Source organism: Bubalus bubalis, chromosome 5, assembly GCF_019923935.1.
Source record: "Bubalus bubalis isolate 160015118507 breed Murrah chromosome 5, NDDB_SH_1, whole genome shotgun sequence".
Taxonomy (NCBI): domain Eukaryota; kingdom Metazoa; phylum Chordata; class Mammalia; order Artiodactyla; family Bovidae; genus Bubalus; species Bubalus bubalis.
This window is the reverse complement of record NC_059161.1, coordinates 23151729-23178053: the sequence shown is the minus strand read 5'-3', so window position 1 is coordinate 23178053 and position 26325 is coordinate 23151729. Positions and strand designations below refer to the sequence as shown.

Below are 26325 nucleotides of genomic sequence, written 5' to 3'. Positions count from 1 at the left end.
AGAAGGCATTTGTGCTCCCCGCCAGTCCATTAAGCAACAGCTGTGCCACACATGGCCACCAGTTGCTAAATCCAGGGAGCCTCATTCATACTGTGTTCTGTGTATAAGTCAGTGGTACTGGTACGTATTGAGTTCAAGTTCCAGTACCACATTCAGATATGCAAGAAATGTAATCTTTGTTTATTCTTCTATAATTGAATTTTATTTCTATTTTGAGCCTCTCTGTTGCTGGGTAGTAGAAATTTACTCTCAACGTAATTTCCTTTGCTTGGAACTGTATCTAACTGCAGATCTGGCTTATAAATGCCAAGGTCAAATAGGGAAGGTTCATTTTATCGTTAGTCATCAGGTGATGATGATCATCTGAAATGACCCTTGTTCCCATCACAGAGTCCTCCACCTTCAGGGATTCCCTGGAAGGCCCTCTGTTACCCTTCCCTCTTAGCGTCATTGGGCAGCTAGTTTTTTTTAGAACCAGGTGCTTTAATCAGGAACCCATCACTAGAATGAGGCAAGACCCCTCCTGTTGTCAGATCATATGCACATATTTTGAATCTTTATCCCTTTATTGGAGTCTCAAAAGATGGACTACAGTCCATTTTATCTGGACCCCCCATCATCTATACATTCCCATTATGTCCTTTTTATCTCTTCTTTCTTCCTCCAGCTTAAGAGAATCTTTCCAAGGCTAAGAGGATGGTGGTGGTGTTGGTAATGTGAGGCAAGGATTACTTTCCTGCATTTATCCACCATGCTAACTGAACCATAGAGTCCTCTCAGTGTCTTAGTGGCATAGGCTTTGGAAATCTCACAGCCAGAAAAGGACTGCTGCTTTCCTTGCTTTTCACTCTTTCATATACCTCCTAGTAAGGTAATAAATGAATGCAAGAGAGTCTGGCAATAGGATAAGAGGGAGGGAGGCAAGGAACCACTTGGGTGAAATGTTAAATTTACAAAATGTTGCTGAAAGTCTCCCCTGCATAGGTACTCCTGTTCTGGTCATCAGTTCCTAGAAGCCCTTTGTGGGACAGGTATTAGAAGGTGAATGAGAGTAGAGAAAGTCCAATAGTGTCTTAAAGTGAAGACTGAGGGGCCAAGGTATGGTTAAAACAAATATTGGTGTGTCTTTCTACTTCCTGTTTCAATGTGGCAGGTGACATCAGAGAACACAAAAGAAGGAATTCTATTGTAGAGGAAATCCCATCCCTCCCAATCTACCACCAGATTTATCTATCAGCTGTGTTTTATTTTTTTCCTCCCAGATGAGGAAAGACAAACACGAACAGTGGTTTCGATATAGGAAATGATAATTAAATTTTTTGAAATTAGAGACGTGATAAGGAAAAGGATTGACACTACAGAAAAAAAGGTGTCTTGTACAAATCTGACCTACCAGTAAGGTCTATGAAGCATTCAGCTTACTTTCCCAATTCCTTAAAATTTCCTTTCCTCTTACGATCACTAATTTTAGGCCAAAGTAGTTTTGAATGCCAGTATATTGTCTCTGAAGAGATTGGGCACTTGTCTATTTGCAACTCTGTTCAATTCATTTCTGTCTTCTGGGTGCCCATGGTCTCAAGATTAGAACAACTTGGAAGCAAAGTATGAGCATCTTAGAAGCAAATCAGAGCTCCTCATGTGAGGGTGTTTGCCTGCCTTGCTTGGTGATGTCTGCTATCCCTCTGGGAGGTTTGCCCTGTTTGTGGCCAGACCTGAGCTTTCATTTTCTAGTTGAATGAAGATGGTTAGGTGAGAGCCAGCGAGGGGTGGGGGCAAATGAGGGCATGTGGCCAGGATGCATTATGTAATTGTAATAATATTGACAAATAGTCTAATACACCTTTCCAGTTACTTTGTTCTGGAAAATAAGCAAAATGTTTATTAATCTACATTGCTACTTCAATCTTCATAACAACCCTTTAAGGTAGGAACTCTTGTTGTGACCACTGAACAGATCTGCAAAGAGCCTAGCAGTTTTAAGCAATGTCCCCCTAAATAAAGACCAATACATTCCCAGTGAAAGTCCACAGCCAGAGAAGGAGCCCTGGTCCCTCCAAAGTGCAGTGGTGTGAGGCCCCACTTATAACCACTCAGAGTCGGACCCACACATGGTGCTGGTAAATAAATGAAAATGGAGGAAACTGTGGGGCGTAGGTATCTGCTTCAGGAAATGGTGCTGATTTGTTTGAATATTAGTGCAAAATAGTCCTGGAAAGTAGCATTTTGCACCATCTTTTCCTTGTTTCTACTAAGTTTCTCCTGGAAAAGCATTGCCCATTTCCTTGAGAGGGTGAGAATTTACAGTTCTGGATCCTCCCTGGTCAGACCCAAATGGCAGAGAAGGAGGGAAGGAGTTGCCATTCTGGCAGCTGGACTTAGTTTTTACTTATTATATTTCATGTCTTGTTCCTTCTTTTTAAAAAATTGAAGCATAGTAATTTACAGTGTTGTGTTAGTTTCAGGTGTGTGTGTGTGTGTGCATGCGTGCATGTGTTTGCCAAGTCACTTCAGTCACATCTGACTTTTTGCGACCCTATGGACTGTAGCCTGCCAATCTCCTCTGTCCATGGGATTCTCCAGGCAAGAATACTGGAGTGGTTTGCTGTGTCCTTCTCCAGGGAATCTTCCCAACCCAGGGATCGAACCTGCGTCTCCTGAAGCTCCTGCATTGCAGGTGGATTCTTTACGGCTGAGCAACCGGAAGTCCATACGTGTATGTGTGTGTATACACTTTTTCAGATTCTTTTTTGTTATAGGTTATTACAAGATACTGAATACAGTTCCCTGTGCTATGCAGTAGGTCCCTGTTGTTCATCTGGTTTATATATAGCAGTATGTATCTGTCAATCACCAACTCCTATTTTATCCCTCCCCTACCTTTCCCCTTTGGTAACCATAAGTTTGTTTTCTATGTTTGTGAATCTATTTCTGTTTTGTAAATAAGCTCATTTGTATCTTTTTAAAAGTCATATTCCACATATAAGTAGTATCATATGATATTTGGTTTTCTTTGTCTGACTTACTTCACTCAGCATGACAATCTCTAGGTCCATCCATGTTGCTATAAATGGCATTATTTTGCTCTTTTTATGGCTGAGTAACTATATATATATATATATATACACCACATTTTCTTTATCGACTCCACTGTCAATGGACATTTAGGTTGCCTCCATGTCTTGGCTATTATAAATAGTGCTATTATGAACATTGAGATGCATATATCTTTTTGACTGAGTTTTTGTTTCTTCTGGGTATATGTCCAGGGGTGGGATTGCTGGATCACATGGTCACTCTATTTTTAGTTTTTTAAGGAACCTCCATACTGTTCTCTATAGTGGCCTCACCAATTTCATTCTTACCATTCCCAGTGTAAGAGGGTTCCCTTTTTTTAATACCCTCTTCCGTTTCCTTCTTAATGAAAAAAAATTGTCACCTTTGTTTTTTCAGATTTTGGATGATATTTCTCTTTAGATTCTGAATTTTTATACCTCCCTCAGGCTTTGGCGTGAGCCTGTATGTGTCGTGTGTGTGTGTGTGTGTGTGTGTGTGTAATTATTATGAAAATGTGGAAGAACTTTTATAAACTAAACCATGACATAAATTAATGCCTTTCATCCCCATATGGGTGTATCAGTGTGTGTGTGTCTGAGTAACTAAAATGCACCCCTCTAATAACTTAACCAGTTTGTCTTGGCTGGGATAAAGAGGGGCTGAGACCAGCGTGGGGCCCCAGAGCACGAAGGAGGAAGGAGAGCATTCAGGGGCGGAAAGGGTGTGAGGATGAACAGGCAGTGGTTGGACCACTTGAATGTCTGCAGCAGAGCAAGATGCATTGTCTGTGGCTGCTCATTCCCAGCCTTTCCCCTTCCCCTCAGGCTGCTTAGAGTTGGGAACACAGCTTACCAAGCTGAGGTGGTGACAGTCCATAACATGAATTATCCACATGGTGTCTATGATTGTCTCACTCAGTCCTGCATGTGAGCTCTCAGAGGCCCAGGAAGAGAACAGGAAGGACTCTCAACCATAAGCCCATGGAGGCTCCTCACTTTAGAGATGAGGAGGTCTAGGAAAAAGTTAAACAGCAGGGCCAGCATTACATAGCTAGTCAGAAACACATTTCAAGGTCCTTAAGTTCTGATGCATAACCTTGAAATCTAGTGGGAAGAATTACCATAAGAGGTCCAGGGTCGTGTACTTTTTCCTTAACAAGTATTGGTGTGCACAGCACTCACTCCTCAATGAGAATATGTAGTATGCTATTTAAGCCACATATAGTAACTAAGGGCTTCCCTGTTGGCTCAGACAGTAAAGAATCTGTGTGCAATGCAGGAGACCCGGATTCTATCCCTGGGTTGGGAAGATAGAAGAGAATGGCTACCCACTCCAGTTTTCTTGCCTGAAGAATTCCATGGACAGAGGAGCCTGGCAGGCTGCAGTCCATGGGGTTGCAAAGAATCAGAAATGACTGAGTGACTAGTAACTAAACTCATTACAAGGCATTCCATACAGATAATTTGGGGCTGGAAGTCTTTGGAATCAAAAACGTAACTCTGAGAAAATACGTTCAAAGGCTTTTGCTTTGCATTAAAATTTAAGTGCTGTCTGGTTAAATCTATATTCTCCTTCTTTGATAATATATCTTGAAGGTATAGTGGAGGAGAACTCTGGCCAGTTGTCTTGAGCATGGAGGAGACTTTCTGGCAGGGTTGAGGATTTGCATTTTTACACTTCTTCTTCCTCTTGTAAATAACCAAGTTGACTGAAAGGAGACTGAATATTTTTGGATTTGGAGAAATCTTATCTAGACTTGAGGCCAGACTTCTAGAGGTTGAGAGGTTGCTAAGAAGCCCACTGTTATCATGACCACACTCATATCCACTCTGAGTGCCCTGGGGCCTCACTGCCTGCCAGCCCTGTGTCACTGACACATGCTGCTTTTGCCAGCCCTTCTTCCTGGAATCTTACTTCTTTCTTTCAGCTCTAGTTCCTTTCTCTACTGCTGGAGGAGATCCCAAGAGGACTTGGGCTAGACTGACCATAGGATGAGAGCTATTTGATATTTGCTCAGGGGCAAGAATATGGATAGAAAATAACTACTGATTGGGAAGCTTTTTGGTCCTTGGATTAGTATTTCATGAATTGTGCTCAAAGTAATTCAGTACTCCAGATGACAAAAAGTATTCTGTCCCAAACGAGTTCTATGTCCAAACAAGTATGGGGACAAAGGATTAAAGAACATTGTTGTAGGACTTTTTAGAACTCTTAATGTAACAGTTCTCAGGTACAATGTGAATCTTCAGAAGGTTGGTATGGCACATTTTTCTCAAGCACATTTAACCACTGACACTACTTTTTTTTGCAAAGTTATCACCCAGGACCAGAGTTTATAAATACAATTTGGGAAAGGCTACTCAGCATAGACACTCAAAACTTTTGGCAAGTTACAGTCTTTCAAAGTTTGATATCTGGCAAATTGATGTAGGTATTTTTCAGAGAACAGAAATGTGTTATCTTACAATCTTCATTGATGTGAAGGTTGATATTGCTGTTGGAGAACTGAGAGCATAATGGAGTATGAACTTCAGTGATGATTATTACTAAAACTGGATATGTAAATATGAAAGGGAAGGCATCTTGAGAAGTGAACATATTTCAATTCCCCAGGTTTATTCAAATACTAGGCACCCTGGATGTTTTTAAAATAGATCTGTTTTCAAACTTCTTTTTAACTTTATATTGACATAATAATGATGTACAAATTAATAAAATTATACAAAATACATTTTTATAAGACTAATGTTGATTTTTTTTTTACTGGAAGTAATAGAAATGATAAACCAGGGACTAGTTTTATTTTGGATGTGAAAGTAGACAGTATATCTGAGGACAATTCTAAACATGCCTTGGTTGATGTCAGCATGACTGACTAGACTGGAAGAAACTAGAACTTGGATTTAAAAACTGTCCTGCACAGCAAAAGAGACACAGATGTATAGAACAGTCTTTTGGACTCTGTGGGAGAGGGAGAGGGTGGGATGATTTGGGAGAATGGCATTGAAACATGTACAATATCATATAAGAAACGAATCACCAGTCCAGGTTCGATGCAGGATACAGGATGCTTGGGGCTGGTGCACTGGGATGACCCAGAGGGATAGTACAGGGAGGGAGGTGGGAGGGGGGATCAGGATGGGGAGCCCATGTACACCCGTGGCGGATTCATGTTGATGTATGGCAAAACCAATACAATATTGTAAAGTAATTAGCCTCCAATTAAAATAAATAAATTTAAATTAAAAAAAAAATAAAAACTGTCCTGCAAATTAAGTAGTCACTAAAAAGGCACACTGAGCTGCCCATTACAGAAACCAATGGATATGATGCTGGATACCCTGGTGATTGTGTTCTGCCCGTAAAACCATGTAAAGTAGTTGTTTCTCGGGTATTGCATAGAGTTCAGGGTGGATCATATGGAATATCATCTGGCAAAAGAAAGGCAGAGAGATTCTTTTGGGGGCTCCTGCTCTACTCAACAGACTACTGATATACAAAGGGCTTAGGTATGAGGAATAAAGCAAGTCCTGGAAACTAGGATTGGATCTAGGACACAAGGTGGGGTGGGGCCAGCCAGCAAACACAGCTAAGGTGACTCTGAAGCCTAGGGTCGGTTGGTCCAGACCTGTTGACAAGCTGTTTCAGGTCCTGGAGATGAGAATTGGTCTGATCCTGATAATGTTTAGGGGTGAAAAAGGAAAGTCTTCCATAGGAAGAGGAGAAAAGCAGGGACTAGACAGAATTTAGGACACTCAGAGATCCTAAGCCTTTTCTTTTGTAACAACAGTGATGCCACTGGGTGTTTCATCCAAGTCCATAATGGATGTAATGAACTCTTCTCTGAAATATCTCTCTTGGTGTTCTTGGGGAGACTGGGAGAAATGAGGGTGGAGCATATTCCCTGTAGTGCCTGTGACATTTGGAATTTCATGATAGTTCAGTTGGACGTCTCTTTTGTCTCAGTGGTTGTTAGTTCCTTGAGAGCATGGGTCATAAAATCAGAAGCAACACATACAACTGTCACTTACTGAACTCTTTCAATATGCCAAATGCTTGAAAAAAAAAAAAAAAGAAAGAGGAGTGTTATTATCTCTACTTTACAGACAACAGAATTGATCTTCTAGAACATCAGATAGCTGTTCAAGTCCTCAGAGAATTGCATGTGCTTTCATTTAAGACCAATGGCTCTCAACCTGGGAAGTTTTAAAAAATATTGAGTCATGTACCCTATCCTCAGCTATTTGGATTCATTTCACTGGGGCTGGCATTTGGACATCTGTATTTTTCAACGCCGTGAGGTGATTTTAATGTGCAACCAGGGCTCAGAATCTTGGCCTTCTCTCATGTCGCCTTGTCATATTGTTATCCCTGGTGTCCAGTACAACACTCACCCAAGACAAAGGTTAGAGACATGTTTATTGATTAGTTCAGAAGGTGTTTGTGGCCAAAGGGAAGAGCAGGGGCTGAATGCCACTAGAAGTTATAAACTGTTCCCCTTAGAGGCTGGAAATGAACACTGTTTCCAGAAGGCAGAGGCTGATTATTCATTATATGCTTAGAGATATTTTGCAAACCTTCCATTGCAGGTGGTGTTGTCCTCAACCCAGCCTATTATGGCGTGCCTGGCCACACCAACATCATGATCCATGAGGTGGGGCATGTCCTGGGACTCTACCATGTCTTCAAAGGGGTCAGTGAGAGAGAATCCTGTGATGACCCCTGCAGGGAGACTGTGCCATCCATGGAGACAGGAGACCTCTGCGCCGACACTGCCCCCACTCCCAAGAGTAAGCTGTGCCAGAACCCAGCGCCTGCCAATGACACCTGTGGCTTCACCCACTTCCCAGGGGCTCCATTCAGCAACTACATGAGTTATACAGGTATCACCTCTGTCCTGATGGGTTTCTTTTCTGTTAAGGTTACGTGGAGGCCTTTGCGGGCTGGGAGGGTGGAGGTACGAGAATTAGAGAGTATCATCAAGAGTCATTCATGCCAGAAAATTGAAGCGTATTTGTCATGGCATTTATTTTTCATGTTCTTGAAGAACTTACAGAAATATTGAAGTTTGGATTAGTCTCATTGACTACATTCTCCTCCACTAAAAACTAAAAGAATAACACACCTCTGACACAGATAGTTAAAGAGAGAGACAAAGTCAAACGCTCTCTTGAGAGCCCCTTGACCTCTAGAACTTGGTTATCCTGCTTCTTTGCCACATTCTTAGGGATTTACTCTGAAGGAGAGTCCAAAAATGATGGAGAAAGAGGTTTTTGGGTCAAGGTGGCTGTTTTTACTAGTTTTGAAGTTGATCAGAAAGATGGTTCTGGTTAATGTTAGGCTCAGAGTTCCTTTTTCTTTTATGTTATTTTTAAAAGTATCAGATTCTCCTCTTCCAACACTAGCCAAGGGCTGATTCTTAGTCTTCCTATAAAAAATGGTGCTGTCTCACTTAAAAATGGTACTTTCCTGGTCCTGGGGACAACTTTAGTGTCTGGTTTTGTTGTCTTGGATTATGCTTCTTCTTTATCCTTCCACATCTTTCCTGTTTCTGTCAAAAAGCAATACTAGTCATCATCTCCTGATAATGGACTTACATTTATCCCTAAAATTGAGGAGTGATGTGATTTGATGACTTATCCTGGTGGTGAAGGAAAGAAGTAATTTTTCTATAAGGTTCAGGGACTTGGTGATAAGTTCCAGAACCACCCCCTCCCCCCCAAAAGGTAAATGATAAGAAGCTGGCTGTGCCTTTGAAGGGAAGAAAGAGTGCTGAACTAGTCCTGTCTATGACCCATCAATATATTCCTATCTAAGTCTAATCTAGGCACATGATTCAGGTACGTAAGATTCATGAGGACCAGCCCTCCAGCGGTGTCCCTTTCCAGGGCAGAGGGACCAGGCAATGGGGTGCGGAGGGCAGAGCTCTTTAGACACCACCTTTGAAGTGGAGAGAGAAAACACCTAAGAAGTAAGGAGAGTGTTGTGTGCGCTTTCATGGAAAAAGACCTGGAAACTAAGATAACTCTTTCTAACTTTATGAAAAGTGTCCCTAATGGGGAATTTTGCAGCTCCAAAAGGAAGCTGGGGATCACCACTCCCGGGTGTGATGCCTCCTTGACGTTTTGGCCCTCTTCCCTGGAGCATCTCCACTGAATGCTCACGAACCTTGGCCAAAGTCCCCAGGCATAAAGCAGGTGTCTAACTACGGTCGTGGATAAAGGGTCATACGCTGAAACACTGCCATCTTGTGGTTTCCTGAATAAACAGGGTCAGCTCAGAGCAACCTGTACCGCAGGGCTTGAGTCTCTCACGGGCCCAGCCCGAGGTAAACGTCAAGCCCAATTTGCTTTAGAGATAAGCCACTGCTCTTCTCTGCCTTCTCTTTCCCGTCTCCAGCCTAGATACTTTCTGGCAAAATCGAGCCCCACTTTGGTGGACGTCTCAGGGTAAAGCCTCCATCTCTCTTGTTCCCTTTTTTGTCTCCGCAGACGATAACTGCACTGACGGCTTCACCCCCAACCAGGTGGCCCGAATGCACTGCTATCTGGACCTTGTGTATCAGCAGTGGAGCCAGAGCCAGAAGCCCAGCCCCATCCCCATCCCCCCCATGGTCATCGGGCAGACTCCCAAGTCCCTCACTATCCACTGGCTGCCTCCGATTAGTGGAGTTATGTATGACAGGTGAGAGGGCGCTGGCTGTGGGTGAGCTGGTATCTTTCTCCGTGGCGTTTCTTATGAATGAGGGAAAGAATGTGAAGTTGGGGGAACCCCAGTTTGTAACAATAAGTGGGCGCCATTGCTCAGGGCTGCGTCGGCCTCCCTGCTCCGTCCTTATCTCCTGAGCAGGGTTCCTGGGGCTCTCACGTAAGCCAACACTGCATCGTGTGTGCCTGCTCCTTGGCTAGGGGCATCTCCGATGTTTCCTTATGTCACATCTGGCATGGTCCCAGGAGCTGTGAAGAGGTTGACAAATGTGGTAACGATGATCTGGCAAAACTGGGACGGCACTTGCTTCCTGTCCAGGTCAGCTGTTCTGCTTGGAGTAAGGATGGAGAACAGTAGTAAGGGGCTTACTACTTGCACAGCAGTGTCTGGATGAAGGGAAGTGCACCGTCTTCCTCCAGGCAGTTCTGGGGCTGGGTGGGTAACTGGCTATTCAAGCCATGTATCAGGGGCTTAACTGGTTTGGGTGGGTGTTTCTAATGCCTCTTTTCTATCTTGTTATACCCTGTGCCTGCCTCAGTTATGGCTATTATATCTCATGTGATTGTCATTATCTGTTCATTTTCCTGTCTGTTCCACTGCTCAACTGGCAGTTCCGAGGGGGCAGAACTGCTTTCTGTTATCTTGGTCTCTTGGCCTGCCACAATAAACACCTAATTCATATTTAGTGAAGAGAATCATTCTAGCTAAAGTTGGTTTTTATTCATCCTCTGCATATTGCTGTAATGATTACCAGGAACATTTCTGTGGCAAAGAGAGACGGAAGGAAAAGGGTGACCTCTGACAATTGGTGGGAAGATGGGGGATGTGGTTTAATGGGGAAGGGTCGGAACCCCATCCACGACCTGCTGTCCGTTTTCCCAAAACCTGCCACTGTCTTCTAAATAACCAGTGGTCGTGGTTTACTGGGGCCTTCTGTGTGAGAGGCATTCACTATGTGAGATATTTTACCTGAAATTATTTTCTTTAGTCCTCGCGGTGAGCCCAATCCCTGCTGTATCTGTGAGCAATCCAAGGCAGGGTAGAGGTGAACTGGGTACATCCCTGGGAATTTCAGAAATGGAGGATGTGGGATAGATTGTTTCTTTGAATTTGGGGCTTTCTCATTGAGCAGGTGGATAGCCCCTCGTCTGTGTGACACCTTTCCGGGTGTCAGATCCCTGCTGAGGAGACGAGTGTGTATTCCAGCTTTTCCGAAAACCTAGGAGAGAGGACAGGCAGAGACAGGGATGGGAAGAAGCAGGTGAATCATTTTGCAAAGTAGCTTTCCCAGCCTCCTGGGATCTTGGTACTTTGCTAGCCCAATATGCACTTACTGCATGATGGTACTTAGACTCACAAGCCTATAAAGCAGTTTAGATTTTCATCAGCCCCCAAGCTCTCACAGACCCCTTTTGTGAGTTGACCTATGTCTCTGTGATGTGTGGAAGAAACCTCTTCTTGCGAGTGTGACCTTGGGTGGCTCTGGCTGAACAGTAGGCCCTCTGTGGGTATGTGCAAACCCACGTTTTTACATCAGTTTATGTAACACGTGTAAACAATTTAATCTTTCAATTCTCTCTCTGGTACAAACGTTACGATAAAGCAGACATCACTGCTGGCTGGCTGCGAGGCTGTTGGCAGCAAAGGCTGCAGTTGGCTTCCTTTTCTCAGCGAGGTGGGCCACAGCGCCGCGGCCTCACGACACGTGTGTCGGGGAGACTCACGTCACGTTCCCAGGGATTTGTGTCATGCTTGGAGTTGTGTTTACTCCTCCCCAGTAGGTATTTGGAATCCTTATGTCAGAGAGAGCCCAACCACGCACTCAGCGGCGGCCCCGGAAGAGCCAAGTGCATCAGGGAACTGTGGTTTGGAATTGTGTCCGCAGCGGCCGTGAGTGCTGACTGCAGTCATGGGTTGCAGTTAATGACACCTTTTCGTTGCCAAAGTCCTGGACACTTGATGGTGTTTGGGAATTTGCTCAGAGGAATTAAGAAATTTCTGACTGTAGGCAGTTCATCTCTCTGAGCCTAAGTATCCTCACTCGTAAACAGGGATGAGAAATAATTTATGAAAAGCATCTCGTGGGACAATGCCAGGTATTAAGCACACAATAGTGTGCTTAATACACAGCAGCTGGTAGTGAGAGGGTAACAGGTAGGAAGGCCAGAGGTCCCCAAGCGGCAGGAGGAAATATACAGCGAGTGTATTTCCTCCTCCACACAAAATTGAAAGAGGCTTCTTTTAATTCTGTGTTGAAGACACCTGGTTCTGCCTTGAGCTAATCAATGTGTTTTTCTTATGGAAATGTTTTTCTTAAGCTATGTTAATTAAACTATGTTATCTGCTTTGGAACTGCCTGTCTTCCAAATGGTTCCACCTAAGACTAACTTTTTCACTTTTCTCAAACCTTGGGTCGATAATGGCTCAACAAACCAGTATTCATGTCAATTGTTTTATGGCCAGGGGATGACACACCTCCTGCTTTCCTATCTCAAAAATGCATATTGTGGAAGAGCAGCCTGGCGAAACTCCCTCAGGCTTAAGGTGTTTCTTTTATCTGATTGAGAAGACTCTTGAGAGTCCCTTGGACTGCAAGGAGATCCAACCAGTCCATTCTGAAGGAGATCAGCCCTGGGATTTCTTTGGAAAGAATGATGCTAAAGCTGAAACTCCAGTACTTTGGCCACCTCATGCGAAGGGTTGACTCATTGGAAAAGACTCTGATGCTGGGAGGGATTGGGGGCAGGAGGAGAAGGGGACGACAGAGGATGAGATAGATGGCTGGATGGCATCACTGACTCGATGGATGTGAGTCTGAGTAAACTCCAGGAGTTGGTGATGGACAGGGAGGCCTGGCGTGCTGCGATTCATGGGGTCGCAAAGAGTCGGACACGACTGAGTGACTGATCTGATCTTTATCTGATTAGAAGCTAACAGACAATGGCTCAGCTAGTAAAGAATCTGCCTGCAATGTAGGAGACCTGGATTTGATCCCTGGGTTGGGAAGATCCCCTGGAGGAGGGAAAGGCTACCCACTCCAATATTCTGGCCTGGAGAATTCCATGAACTGTGTAGTCCATGGGGTCACAAAGAGTTGGACACGACTGAGTGACTTTCACTTTCAATAAGCATAAAGCACCTTGTTAAAAACTAGCAAGCAGGCACTCTTTCTGTCCCCTTCTGATGTTTATGTCAGAAGCTTTTCTGATCTCTGTTATACTTTAATAGAACTTTGCTACAGAAAAGGGTCCAAGTAGTCAAGCCTGGTCTCTGACCCCAAATCAAAATCCTCTCTTCTGGAGGTCACAAATCCCAGCGTAACACACAGCTCACAGCAGCAACCTTTCAGTAGCACAATTATTACCCTTATTTGACAATACTGTTTTTCTACCATATTATTGGATTTTACTTTTCTCTTGCTGCTTCTTGAGAGACCTTGATTCGGTACCTCCGTTTGCAGATGGATCATTCACAATGGGGTTTCCGCAAACTATTACGTGTAAAATAAGCTACAAGGATATGCTGTATGTCATGGGGAATATGGCCAATATCTCATAATCGCTGTAAACGGAGTATACCCTTTAAAATTGAATCACTGTATTATATATCTAGAATTTATATAATATTATATAACAGCTAGCCTGGCGTGCTGCAACTCATGGGGTCGCAAAGAGTCGGACACGACTAAGTGACTGAACCGAACTGAGACTTCAATAAATTAAAAAAAATTCTAAGTATCAGAAACAGGCTTCATCAAGTGATTGACCCTTGCTATTTAGCTGTTGACATTACTCTTCAAGATATGGTGCTTGAAGAGCTCTTCAAAGTCATTAATAGTCTCAAGGATGCCCACAGAACAAGCTCTCACTGAGGGACCACTTAGACCAGTCTCTGTCCTAACTGCTAGGCACAGAAAGAATAGAGCTCAGCCTGGAATCCCTCCAGGAGAAGGAATGGGAATGGGTATTGTCAATACCAAATATCAGTGTCCCAAGATGGGAGCTAGAAGATGCAGTGGGTGCCCAGAGGGGAGAGTGCTGGTTATCCAGAGGAGTCAGGCTAAGTACCATTGCAGGGGATACACTTGCATAGGTTTTGAGGGATGAATAGGAGCTTGCTAAATAAAGAAGCTTGGAAAGTCGACTTAGCAGGAGAGAGTACATCATGTTTCATGGAACTGTGTGATGGGCAGGATGTTTTTGTGAAGTGGTGATTTGTTATTGTGATGGGAACATAAAATTCATGAAGAAACTGAAGGAGGTAAGGCTAGAGCTCTTCTCTGAAGGATCTTGGGTCATGGTCAGGAATTTAGGTGTATCCCCATAGGTGTTGGAGAACCAAGAGGCATTACATTTCATATGACCCTTATATGTGTGATTAAAAAGTAGAGTGTTAAAACATAAGACCACATATAGCTAGTAAGTTTACTGTGAAAACTGCTGTTTGTTTTACTCAGGGGAATGCAAGGAGCCTCTGGCTGACTTACTGAGAATCAGCATAGAAGCTGTTTTATGCTGAAAGATTCAGATTGTAATTATTTTGTGTTGACCATTGCTGGGACAGAAGTCCTCTTTCATCTCCACAGGCCTCCTTTATGACTTAGTTAAATTCTTCTGCTTCATAACCTTGAGATTTTCATGTCACTCTGAATTTTGCAAAGGTGAGGTCTATACAAGAAAGGAGTGAGTTGCGAAAGAGCTGTGTTCCCAGTTACCTCCCAGGGCCTCCATACCCACTGTCACTTCCCTGCCCCCAAAAGTCATCTGAATTTTGTTGTTCCAGTTCATCTGACCTATTCTTCCCGTCTCCACCCCCCGCGTTGTTTTCGCAGGGTCCCGGGCAGCGTGTGTGGCGCCTGCACTGAAGATGGCACGTTCCGTCAGTACGTGCACACAGCTTCCTCCCAGCGCGTGTGTGACTCCTCAGGTTACTGGACTCCAGAGGAGGCCGTGGGTAAAGGACCATGGCTTTTTCATTTACACCTCGGTGGCCACTGAGAATGGGGGTGGAGGTAAAGGGTGAAGTGGTGGCAGTGAGAATAAGGCAGTGTGTGTGTCTGTGTGTGTGTCTGTGTGTGTCTCTGTGTGTATGGTTTGCTGGAAACCTCCAGGGGTCTGCAAGTGACTCTGGCTGGGATCTTTGTGCGGATGGCCCACCTGTGCTTACGGTGGTGGTGGCAGTGCTGAGTCAGAGGACAGACGGGGGACAGAGGGAGGAGAACTCTGGGGACGACTTCAGGATGAGCTGGCTCAGGCACGTCATGCTATTTGTGCCCGCCAGCCCATGGAACAGCCTTGCCACAGGATGATGTAAACTGATATCGTCCCCGCCTCTATCAGGAAACACTCATGCACACTTACTGAGCCAGCCGGGGTGGGGGTGGGGTGGACTAGGTGTTCCAAACTCATCGTTCTCATCTATGCTATTTTATGAGTCTATTAACCTGTGGTGCTGGTTGTGCTTTGGATGTGATCTAAGCTAGGCTCTGGGAGGGGAAAATGTTTTTAGCTGTTGTCCCCTTTCCTGTCCCACCCCCCAACTTCTCAGTTACATATTCGCTCACATACGTGTATCAGTGCCTTATAGCAAATTAGAGTATGAATGCTATCCTAATTCAAGTCCCAGATATGCTGTTGACATGAGTTTCAGCATCTTCTGATGAATGGCTTGACTTTTTCCATCATCACTGTCCTGTTTGGTCCATCAAACCATCAGTGCTTACCTAGTCATCATCTTCTCTTTTTTCTTTTATTACGATTGTAAAAACAACTCCATCAGATGTGTTGGGCATGGTCCTATTTGAGTTAGTTTGCAGTCTTGACTCTGATAAGAAAAAAAGGAGAACGTTAGTCTAAGAATCTACCATGTCCCCTTGGGCTCCCAGTTACTCAAACACCAGGAGCCTGAAGGAGAAATCTGGAGGGAGACAATTGACCTGACTGATCATACAGGACTTTTTTCAAATGAGTTTTCAGGGAAGAATGGAAAGTGACTATAAAATTTACATTGGCACGGCACAGGACTCATTTAGAGATGGGCATTTCATAAAAGGCCACTCTTGTGGCAAACAGTTTGTCCTGTGTTAGTGTTTTAATGCCTATTTGACTGTCTGGCCCTGCACTTTTTCCTTTTTAATTCTTGGAAAAATTTAAAGTTATCTGGTAGAGGTGAAAGGAATTAGAAGTTCTGGGTTCTAACTCTTGTCTTGTGTCTCCAAGCAAACCAAATTAGCTTTTAGGGCCTCCACTCCATCTTTTCACATGAGATCATAATAAAAACTTTCTGACAGACGGTGCTGCTGTTGAGGAGTTGGCTTCCAAGGGCCTGCAGTCTGCTAGTATTTGGGGATGACTATTGGAAAATACTGCTGGGAAATACTGGTGTACCTTTGTTTTGAACAGGTGAAGAATCAAGTCATATTTTAAATATATAAAATGAAAGGAATTGACTCCCAAGCAGAACACACACAAACACATATAATTACAGATATGATCCAAATGTATTTAATGATACTTATTGGACATTTATTGATCACCAACTACATTCTGAGTGCTATGAAGATTAGAAAATTGAACCAGATCTAGTCCCTGCTTAAATATCATCTTCTTGGAGAGAACTTCCCTGGCTACATGATCTGAAATAGCCCCCAGTCTGACCCCATCATTCTCTAGTCCTTTTTCCTCCTTTATTTTTCTTCAGAGATGACATTACCACTTGAAATTACACCTCTTTATTTACTGTTGCACCTATCACCCTATGGTAAGATATATGTGGTCAGTATCTTTATCTTGTTCATTACTCAATCTCTGATACCTAGATTAGTGCTAGATATAAAAGAGGTAGACAGTCAATTTTTATTGAGTTAATGAATGAATGGATTCAAATATAGGGAAAAAACAATAGGGACTGAAAGATGTAACACACACACACACACACACATTTGAACTTATTTCCTCTGGGATATGGAACATTGTTTTCCAAATCCTGAAGGGATAAGTCATTCTATTATTGCACATATAGTTTGCAAATATTCCTATGAAACATCGTACAGATCTTCTATACTAAGTAAGTGAAAGTGAAAGTCACTCAGTCCTGTCTGACTCTTTTCAACTCCATGGACTATACAGTCCACGGAATTCTCCGGGCCAGAATACTGGTGTAGGTAGCCTTTCCCTTCTCCAGGGGATCTTCCCAACCCAGGGATCAAACCCATGTCTCATGCACTGTAGGCAGATTCTTTACCAGCTGAGCCACCAGGAACTACTAAGTAAGGCAGCGTTAAATAGGCCTTATTTTATAAATGAGGACACGAAGGCTTAGAGAGACTGGCCACAGTCACACAGCTAATGCACAGCACCAAGCAGAGCCGAACTACGTTTTTTTAATTTAGCGGTTTTCTTTTAATTCCCTTTGTGGGATATAAAAGGAAACCACCTTGTATATAGATTATTTCCACAGAGATGACCTTAATATGTTAGCAATCTTTGATTTTTCACCATTACATTTTTGGCTACCTGGCCACTGAATCTCCTTTTTCTTCTTCTCAAGAAAAGTGTTTCTATTTCCTGTGGGTAGTTTCCTGATCTCCTGCCTTACACATATCTGAACTAAAGGGGAAATTTCAGTGTATGGTTTTAAAGTTTGACTTACAGTCCTTTGGAAGGCTTTCTAAGGTATGATCTTAGGGAATCAAAGTTTTGTGAAGAGCCTAGTTAAACAGTGTAGCAACAGCCTGAAAAAAACATTGGCCTTATTAATAAAATAGGGCTTCAGAAGCATTGCTTTATCATAAATTATTAATAAACTAAGTACAAATAGTTCTTCTTGGCTCAAGAATTCTTTTTTTAATTTTAAAAATGTTTTAAATTTATTTATTTGTTTATTTTTGGCTGTGCTGAGTCTTCACTGTTGCCTGTGGGATTTCTGTAGTTGCAGCGAGCAGGGGCTACTCTTCATTGTGGTGCTCAGGCTTCTCATTGCGGTGGCTTCTGTTGTTGCAGAGCTTGGGTCTAGAGCATGGGCTGAGTAGTTGTGGTGCATGGGTTTAGTTGTGCCAAGCATATGGAATCTTCCCCAACCAGGGACTGAACCTGTGTCCCTCCATTGGCAGGCAGACTCTTAAGTCCTAGACCACCAGGGAAGTCCTGCTCAAGGATTCTTTAAGGCTTACCTTATCTCCAACAGCCTCATGTTTCCACTTAGGATCGGGGTCACTCCATTCTCAGTGCCATGCTGGGTTTCTCTTGTTAAAGGGCACCAGATAGAGGTGATTTGGAGCAGAGTGCTTTAGAATCGTTAGAGCTTTATCTTCAGTAAGGGCTTCCTAGGTGGCTCAAGGGGTAAAGAATCCACCTGCCCAATAAAGGAGCTGCTGGAGATGCAGGTTTGATCCCTGGATCAGGAAGATACCCTGGAGGAGGAAATGGCAACCCACTCCAGTATTATTGCTAGGAAAATCCCCCAACCTACTAAGCTGACCAGTTCCTATAAGAATATGCTCAAAATTCTCTTCTTCATTTTCTTTCCTGACTATTGATAGGGGTGACTCATTTTCAGATTTTTATTGGTGGTTCCTGATGCATCTGTCTTTTGGCTCATCTCCCTCAGGGCCTCCGGACGTGGATCGGCCTTGTGAGCCGAGCTTGCAGGCCTGGAGTCCCGAGCTCCACCTGTACCACATGAACATGACCGTCCCCTGCCCTGCAGAAGGCTGCAGCCTGGAGCTGCTCTTTCAACACCCGGTCCAAGCTGACACTCTCACTCTATGGGTCACCTACCTCTCCATGGGCTCTTCCCCGGTGCTGTTTGACACGGAGATCTTGCTGGAACACCAGAAGTCTGTGCACCTGGGCCCCTTGGACACTTTCTGTGACACACCGCTCACTATCAAACTGCATGTTGATGGGAAGGTCGTGGGGGTGAAAGTCTACACCTTTGATGAGCGGATGGAGATTGACGCAGCTCTCCTGACTTCTCAGCCCCACAGTCCCCTGTGTTCTGGCTGCAGGCCTGTGAAGTACCAGGTCCTCCGTGAGCCCCCGTTTGCCAGCGGCTTGCCTGTGTTGGTGACGCATCCTCACCGGAAGTTTACAGACATGTGAGTTGGGCAGCAGGGCTTTCTAAACCATGGGGCCTCCTGAGGCTTTGGAAGTGCGTTTTGCTTCCTTTTTCTTTGTTGTGTTTTTTTGTTTTTGTTTGTTTGTTTGTTTTACATTCCAACATGCCCTTATTTGGAGAAACATTCAAACCCTCGGAGGGGCTTTTATTCTAAAGTGGCATCTCTGAGATGAACAAAAATATTTCCCAGAAAAGGGAAAGTGGATGTCCTGATTGATGATGCCATCATTATGATTATGGACAAAAGAGGTCCGTGAATGATATGTTGGTGTCCCCTGGTGGCTCAGATGGTGAAGAATCCACCTGTAGTGCAGGAGACCTGGGTTCAATCCCTGGGTCAGGAAGATCCTCTGGAGAAGGACATGGCAACCCACTTCAGTATTCTTGCCTAGAGAATCCCTTGGACAGAGGAGCCTTGCAACTCTTTGCAGGGTTGCAAAGAGTCAGATGCAACATGCATGTATGTTCCAGTTGGGCTGAAAGTAATTGCCAGAAATAAGTTGATCAGAGTCAGATACTCCTATCTGGTGACACCATCTGATTTTTGATCTTTGCAGCAACTTTTAAATAATCTGCCACAGCTCCTATATCATTCAAAGGTTATAGTCACCTCTTCCACAGCTAAGCAGAGAAGCCAAGGGTTCCTGAAACACTATACTTTCATGACTTTCATTTTTCACTCCTCCTTTATTTCCTCCCTGCCTCCTTCTCTCTTTCCTTCTCTTACAACCCTTCTCTTTCTCTTTCTTCTGTTCTTCCTACATTTAATGAGTTCTTCAGTGCTCCTGGCACTGTGTGCTCAGTGGAGGGGACACAGACTAAGATAAGATCATTGGCTTAAAGAGTTCAAAAGTAGGAGGCCGGTATCTCCAAAGGCAAATTTTCCTCACCTCATAATTTTTTCAGAGGCTGCCATGAGGGCAGAACTCTGGGTAAAACAAAAGTTTTATCAGAGGTGCTATATTGGTTAGTTTTTGCCACATGAGAAATCATCACAAAACATAGTGGTTTAAAACAACAAACACATTTCTCATGGTTCTGTGTGTTGGCTGGGTGCACTCATCTGGACCAGCTTGACCGAGACTACATGGCCCCAGATGACCTCATGCACAGATGAAGCTCAGCTAAGATGCTGGCCTGGCTGGGAGGATGAAGTTCTCTTTCCACATGTCTCCTTCACCGGGAGGCTTTGCCTGGGCTTGTCCTCATGGTGCTTCACCGTGCTCAGTCACTTCAGTCATATCTGACTCTTTGCAGTCCTATGGACTGTAGACCGCCAGGCTCCTCTGTCCATGGGATTCTCTAGGCAAGATGACTGGAGTGGGTTGCCATTTCCTCCTCCAGGGGATTTTCCCCATCCAGGGATACAGCCTGCATCTCTTATGTCTCCTGCATTGGTGGGCAGGTTCTTTACCACTCATACCACCCAGGAAGTCCTCATGGTGGTAGAAGGCTTTCCAGAAGCAGGAAGGGCAAGTCCCCAAATTCTCATACTTTTCAGGCCTCTGCTTATATCACTCATGATACCATTTCACTAGTCAAAACAGATCACAAAGAATTTCAGATTCTGGTGGTGACAAAATTGATTCTATCTCTTAATGAGAGAAACAGTAAAGTCACATCACAGAAGGGCATACATCTGGGATGGGAAGAATTTGTGGCCACTTTTCAGTCTGCCATAGTTATAAATGAGTCAAGAAAAGCATTCACCTTGAATTTTACTGCAATTTTCTTCCCATACTTGCTCTCCGAATTAGAACTAGAGGATAGTGAAATGGTCAAAAAGCTCGTGCAAATGGGAGGATAGATCATGGGACAGGTCTGAAAAGAAAAAAATGTTATTTAGGGGGACTTTCTTTAGTAAGCCAATTAAAATGTTATTTGTTATCTTTTTAAATAATTTGTTATTGTTATTTTTGTTACATTTACTAAGTCAAGTTTTGTGTTGCCTCATCATGATTTTCAAAATATAAGCTATCTAATGATATTTTTTAACTTCATGATTTTCAAAGCATGAGCTATTTAATGATATTTATTATCTAACTTGATATACACACATTCTCACACATACACTTACACACAAAAACCATTTAAGGATAATAATATTCTATTTTATAGATGAGAGAACTAAGGCTTAACTTTAATTTTGTTGAACAGAGCTAGTAAGTGGCATACTCGAGAATAAAATCCAATTTTCTGACTGAATCTCATTTTGGTTCCTTAGCAACACATTACTTTTACAAACTCAGCTCATTGAAGATTGGGGCTACCTGCTGCTGAGTTTTCTCCCCAAGAAGCGTAAACATGTCCTGATGCTTCTTTCCAATCCTTTCTCAGCTAGAGATCAGTGTTAAGACTTTTATGCATGGCTGGATGAGAAGTCAGACAGAAACCTCCCTGTGAAAGGGAAGCCATCAGAATTGATTAGGATATAAAACTTGTTTTGCTTTTGAAATACCTGGCACTCTTATGAAAAGAGTGCTTCCCTACAGAAAACTAATTTGGAAATTTAAAAGTCTTTAATATTTAGGTGTCTTTCCTATTAAAATAACTAAAAACCAGTACAGAGATGTTTAAAGGTGTTTTTGAAACCCTGTGACATTTCCTGTTTGCTGCTTGCAGCATCAAGCAAAAGAGTAGAAGCTTTGTGGTTGAGTTGAAGAGTGTGCTAAAGCAAGAGGGCTTTGGCAGGACATCTGTGGGTACCTCTTGTGGGAGAACCAATAGCCCTTTGAGATCCTATTCTCCTAAGTCACTCCCATTCTAGCTTGACTCAAGTGGTACTTTTCCAATTAGGGCAAGCGTTAGATAAAAATTAAGTTGAAGGCAGAATTCATCTTTGGAACCAGCAGCTCCCCTCCAACCCCCACACCACTGGCCCTTAGCCCCTTCCCCCTTGCAAACGTTCAGTCTCTCACATTCTCCACTTGATCAGTGCTCTTGGGCTCCAGATAGTCCAATAAACTCCTTCCATCTCTGGTGTCAATTGATAAAACTCCATTCCTGGTTTATATGTATTTTGGAGCTGGGGAGTCATTTAATGTATTTCCAGTTGTGGAATTTCTTGCATCCCTAAAATAAGGATGGAAGATTTTCTCATCTCCTTCTAGGAGAAAGTTGCTTTTCCTCACAAGCATTCAGTCCCCTCAAGACAAGAATTCTCTTGAGAGACAAGAAAACTATGATTCATGGACCCAAGAAGGGCCTTGCTGAGTCCAAACTCTGAAGCTTTTATCTTCAGCTTTACAATCATTTCAATGATACAGAGGAGTTTCCCAGGTGGGGCTAGTGGTAAAGAACCTGCCTGACAACGTAGGAGACATGAGACGCAGGTTCGATCCCTGGATCAGAAAGATCCCCTGGAGGAGGGCACAGCAACCCACTCCAGCATTCTTGCCTGGAGAATTCCATGGAAAGAGGAGCCTGGCCAGCTATGGTCCATAGGGTCGCAAAGAGGTGGACATGACTGAAGCAACTTAGCATGTATGCACACATGCAGTGATATAGAAGACTAGGTTTTCAAAGTTGGTGGGTTTGTGTGTGTATGTTTATGTAACATGGTAAAGATATGCTCGAAATACCATCCTCCTGGACTGTGTAGGACTGTTAGTTGGTTCAGCGTTCACTAAGCAACCACTTGTTGTACATTGACTATATAAAAGGTACTGGGAATACAGAGATGAATACAGTTTCAAATGCTCTGTCAGACTATATGCCCTGCTCTTTGTTTCAAACAACATGGTACATGTTTAACATTTATATTCCCTGTAATATTTATTTTAAATTCCTTCACACCATCTGAAAAAGACCCAGGGCATGCTCCACTTCCTGGATGTATGGTTACGGCCCATTGGTTTCCACAGGGAGGTCATGCCTGGGCAGACGTATCGGTACCAAGTTCAAGCTGCAGCTGGAGCAGAACTGGGAGAAGCTTCACCTCTTCTGAGCCACATCCATGGAGCTCCTTACTGTGGAGATGGGAAGGTTGCAAGGTGAGGACATACTGGGTGCCTTGGACTGGGTGTCAGAGGATGTCCCGCCTTGCTCGGACCACGAGGGTTCACCTTGAGACTGGTTTGGGAAGTGAAAGGGGCAAGGCACTGTGTGATTCTGGTATTGAACAAAATCTGGGACCTGGTAGTGATCTTGAGGGGTCATTCACATCTCTACATAGTTAAGGATGGACCCACTTTCATTTAGTACCAAGATATTGGGGCTGATTCTGTGGGGATCTTCAGGTTTCAGAGAACAAGTGCTGGGCAGTGATTCAGGGAAGGAATTCATGGTGGAGAAGGTTATTGCCAAATGATGCTAAAAGAGGATGTGAGGGTATCTTTTGGATCAGTTGCCTGTCTTATGACCCAAGGAAAGTCACTATAGCTTTATGAGCTTCAGTTGCTCATTTGATCCCTGGAAGACCTCATTGCAATGCAATTTACAACTATTCTATAAAAGCACCAAGGTAAAAATGGAATCGCTCTTTTGATTTCTTAACATACTACCTTCCTTTTCCTGTTGCCCTTTAGTTAGTTAGTTATTTCAATCTCTCAGTCGTGTCTGACTCTTTGCAACACCATGGACTGTAGCACACCAGGCTTCGCTGTCCATCACCAACTGCCTGAGCTTGCTTAGACTCATTTCCATAAAGTCAATGATGCCATCCAACCATCTCACCCTCTGTCATCCCCTTCTTCTCCTGCCTTCAATCTTTCCCAGCATCAGGGTCTTTTTCCAATGAGTCAGTTCTTTGCATCAGGTGGTCAAAGTATTGGAGCTTCATCTTTAGCATCAGTCCTTCCATAGACTATTCAGGACTGATTTCCTTTAGGATTGACTAGTTTGATCTCCTTGTAGTCCAAGAGACTTCTCCAACACCACAGTTCAAAAGCATCAATTCTTCAGTGCTCAGCTTTCTTTATGGTCTTTCTCTATGCCCTTTAATGATATCAACTTAATTCATTCTGATTTGCCAGGCATTTGCCAAAATTTTTCACTGAATCTCCCATGTCCCAGTGACCACCCTATATTAATCTATTCTAAATGCTTAGCTCACCTAATATGTTGTTTATATAAAGCTGCTGGGAGTAAAAGACTGGAAGTCCAGGTACTGTAATTTATCTCAGAGTCTGTATCCTAATAAGATGGCTTGTTTTTAGCTTTCCAGATCAAGTAAAAATATCTTGTATCTTGAAGGCCTAATGGAAAGCAATCTATAGCCTTTCTTGGGGTTTTATCCCATTGTTTAGTAATTACTAAATATTGTTTGTCTTCTCAATCTTCTAAGATTCTTAAGCTTTAGTGTAAGTCTACTCCTTTTCATAGTAGTATAAACACCAAATGTTCCCAGACTTCAGAAATACATCCAAGAGACTGAGATCACTTTAATACCCAAAACTTGCTAGTTTGCTGAGGCCACCTTCTGCCTCAGTCTCAGCTTACCCTTTCTCCCCCTCCATCTCAATTAAATATCTCCCTGTGAAACCATTAGGTGACATTTCAGGGGCTCAGAAGAGCTCCAGTACCACAGTCCTTTATGTCTCAGCAAAGAAAAGAATTCAGCAATAGGCAAAGTGATAGATAAGAAGTGATTTATTAGATTAGGATGCTTGTAAGACATAAGCTGGCAAGGATTGGCAGGAGGCAGTAGTGGTGAAGGTTCTCAACCAGAGAACTTACTGGGCTACAGTTTTATAATCAAAGGAAAAGTGGGGAGGGGGAGAAGAACTTCTTTGTCTTTCTTGAGTAGATGCCATGCTTCCATCATCAGCTCTTCCTCCTGGTTGAGCCGGGGAGTTTTCTTGTCCCTACTTGATCAAGCTTGGTCTGCAAATTATTGTTTTTTATGTGTGCAGAGAGCATGTTCTAGGGATAATTAGCTTACTGAGCTTACTGGGCAGGATGTGGGTCTCATGACAACACTTATTTGATCATTTGGGGGCAGTGTCTCGTGCTTCTGTTGCATGATTTTGTTGCTAAGCAAGCCAGCTTGGTTTTGTGGTTAAGTAAACCTGCAAGGAGATCCAACCAGTCCATTCTAAAGGAGATCGGTACTGGGTGTTCTTTGGAAGGAATGATGCTAAAGCTGAAACTCCAATACTTTGGCCACCTCATGCAAAGAGTTGACTCATTGGAAAAGACTCTGATGCTGGGAGGGATTGGGGGCAGGAGGAGAAGGGGACGACAGAGGATGAGATGGCTGGATGGCATCACTGACTCAATGGATGTGAGTCTGGGTGAACTCCGGGAGTTGGTGATGGACAGGGAGGCCTGGCGTGCTGCAATTCATGGGGTTGCAAAGAGTCAGACACTACTGAGCGACTGAACTGAACTGAAACCTGCTCTATTGAGTAATCAGTAACTTACAGGGGTCACCCATATTTTTCTACATACAATCCCCTAGTGGAATTAACTACTTAATCACCAACTTTGTCCCTATTTTGAGCTTCCCTGGTGGCTCAGACAGTAAAGTGTCGGCCTGCAATGCAGGAGACCTCAGTTTGATCCCTGGGTCAGGAAGATCTTCTGGAGAAGGAAATGGCAACCCACCCCAGTAGTCTTGCCTGGAAAATTCCATGGATGGAGAGGCCTGGAGGACTACAGTCCATGGGGTCGCAAAGAGTTGGATGCGACTGAGTGACTTCACTTTCACTTTTGTCCCTATCACCTAGGGATGACTCAACGTGTGCACAGAACAAATCTGGTTGTTGTTGATGTTTTCCATGGCTACCTCATTTTAAACCTGCTGCCCACTAATTAAGGTGTCTGCAGGACTAGGTGACCATTACTACCCAGACAGAGCCCTGCTTGAACAAAACATTTGATCTTATGTTGTAACATCTCCTACAGCAGTCCTCCAATGAAGGTTCTGATGTCCCAGGATGCCACATCTGTCTGGGGTTCTGGGGGCAGAACAAGATAAGGGCCATCTTCCTAATCTGACATTGTACATTCTAGCCTGAGCCTTGAAACAGCTTCATCTGTAGTGACACCTGCTTGGCTACTGGGCTTCACAAAGCTCCTTATCAAAATGTTCCTTTAAACTCTGCCTATATCACCTCTCTATAGAGTGTCATACTTTGTTCTTGCGACATTGGAAGGCCCTGCCTGCCAATGCAGGAGACATGGTTCATGGGTTCATGGGAGATCATGGGTTCCCTGATCCAGGAAGATCCCATATACCTCAGGGCAACTAAGCCCACGTGCCACAACTATTGAGCCTGTACTCTAGATCCTGGGAGCTGCAACTATGGAAGCCCTCGCACCCTAGACCCTGTGATCTACAATGAGAGAAGCCACTGCAATGAGAAACCCACACACCACACCAAGAGAGTAGCCCCTGCTCCCTGAAACTAGAGAAAAGCCGGCACAGCAACCAAAACTAACTAAATATTTTTTTTAATGATGTTAACTAAAAGAGAAAAATCATTTTATGTATACAAGTGTGTA

General features: G+C 43.6%; 1 protein-coding gene and 1 long non-coding RNA gene across 2 annotated transcripts in view; one reads left to right on the top strand and one right to left on the bottom strand.

Moving 5' to 3' along the window:
- The window catches only part of PAPPA2 (pappalysin 2), a 333922-nt gene that overhangs the window by 139505 nt on the left and 168092 nt on the right, over positions 1-26325 (top strand). The window contains exons 5-9 of the mRNA XM_025285589.2: positions 7644-7937; positions 9546-9738; positions 14594-14715; positions 18370-18859; positions 22743-22871. Coding sequence (XP_025141374.2) covers positions 7644-7937; positions 9546-9738; positions 14594-14715; positions 18370-18859; positions 22743-22871 — 1228 coding nt within the window. The remainder of the gene's footprint in view (positions 1-7643; positions 7938-9545; positions 9739-14593; positions 14716-18369; positions 18860-22742; positions 22872-26325) is intronic.
- LOC123333658 lies at positions 9746-15698 on the bottom strand. The gene is made up of 3 exons (XR_006551100.1): positions 15485-15698; positions 10732-10981; positions 9746-10010 (listed from the first exon to the last, which is right to left on the bottom strand). It is a non-coding gene; the product is annotated as an uncharacterized LOC123333658 (long non-coding RNA).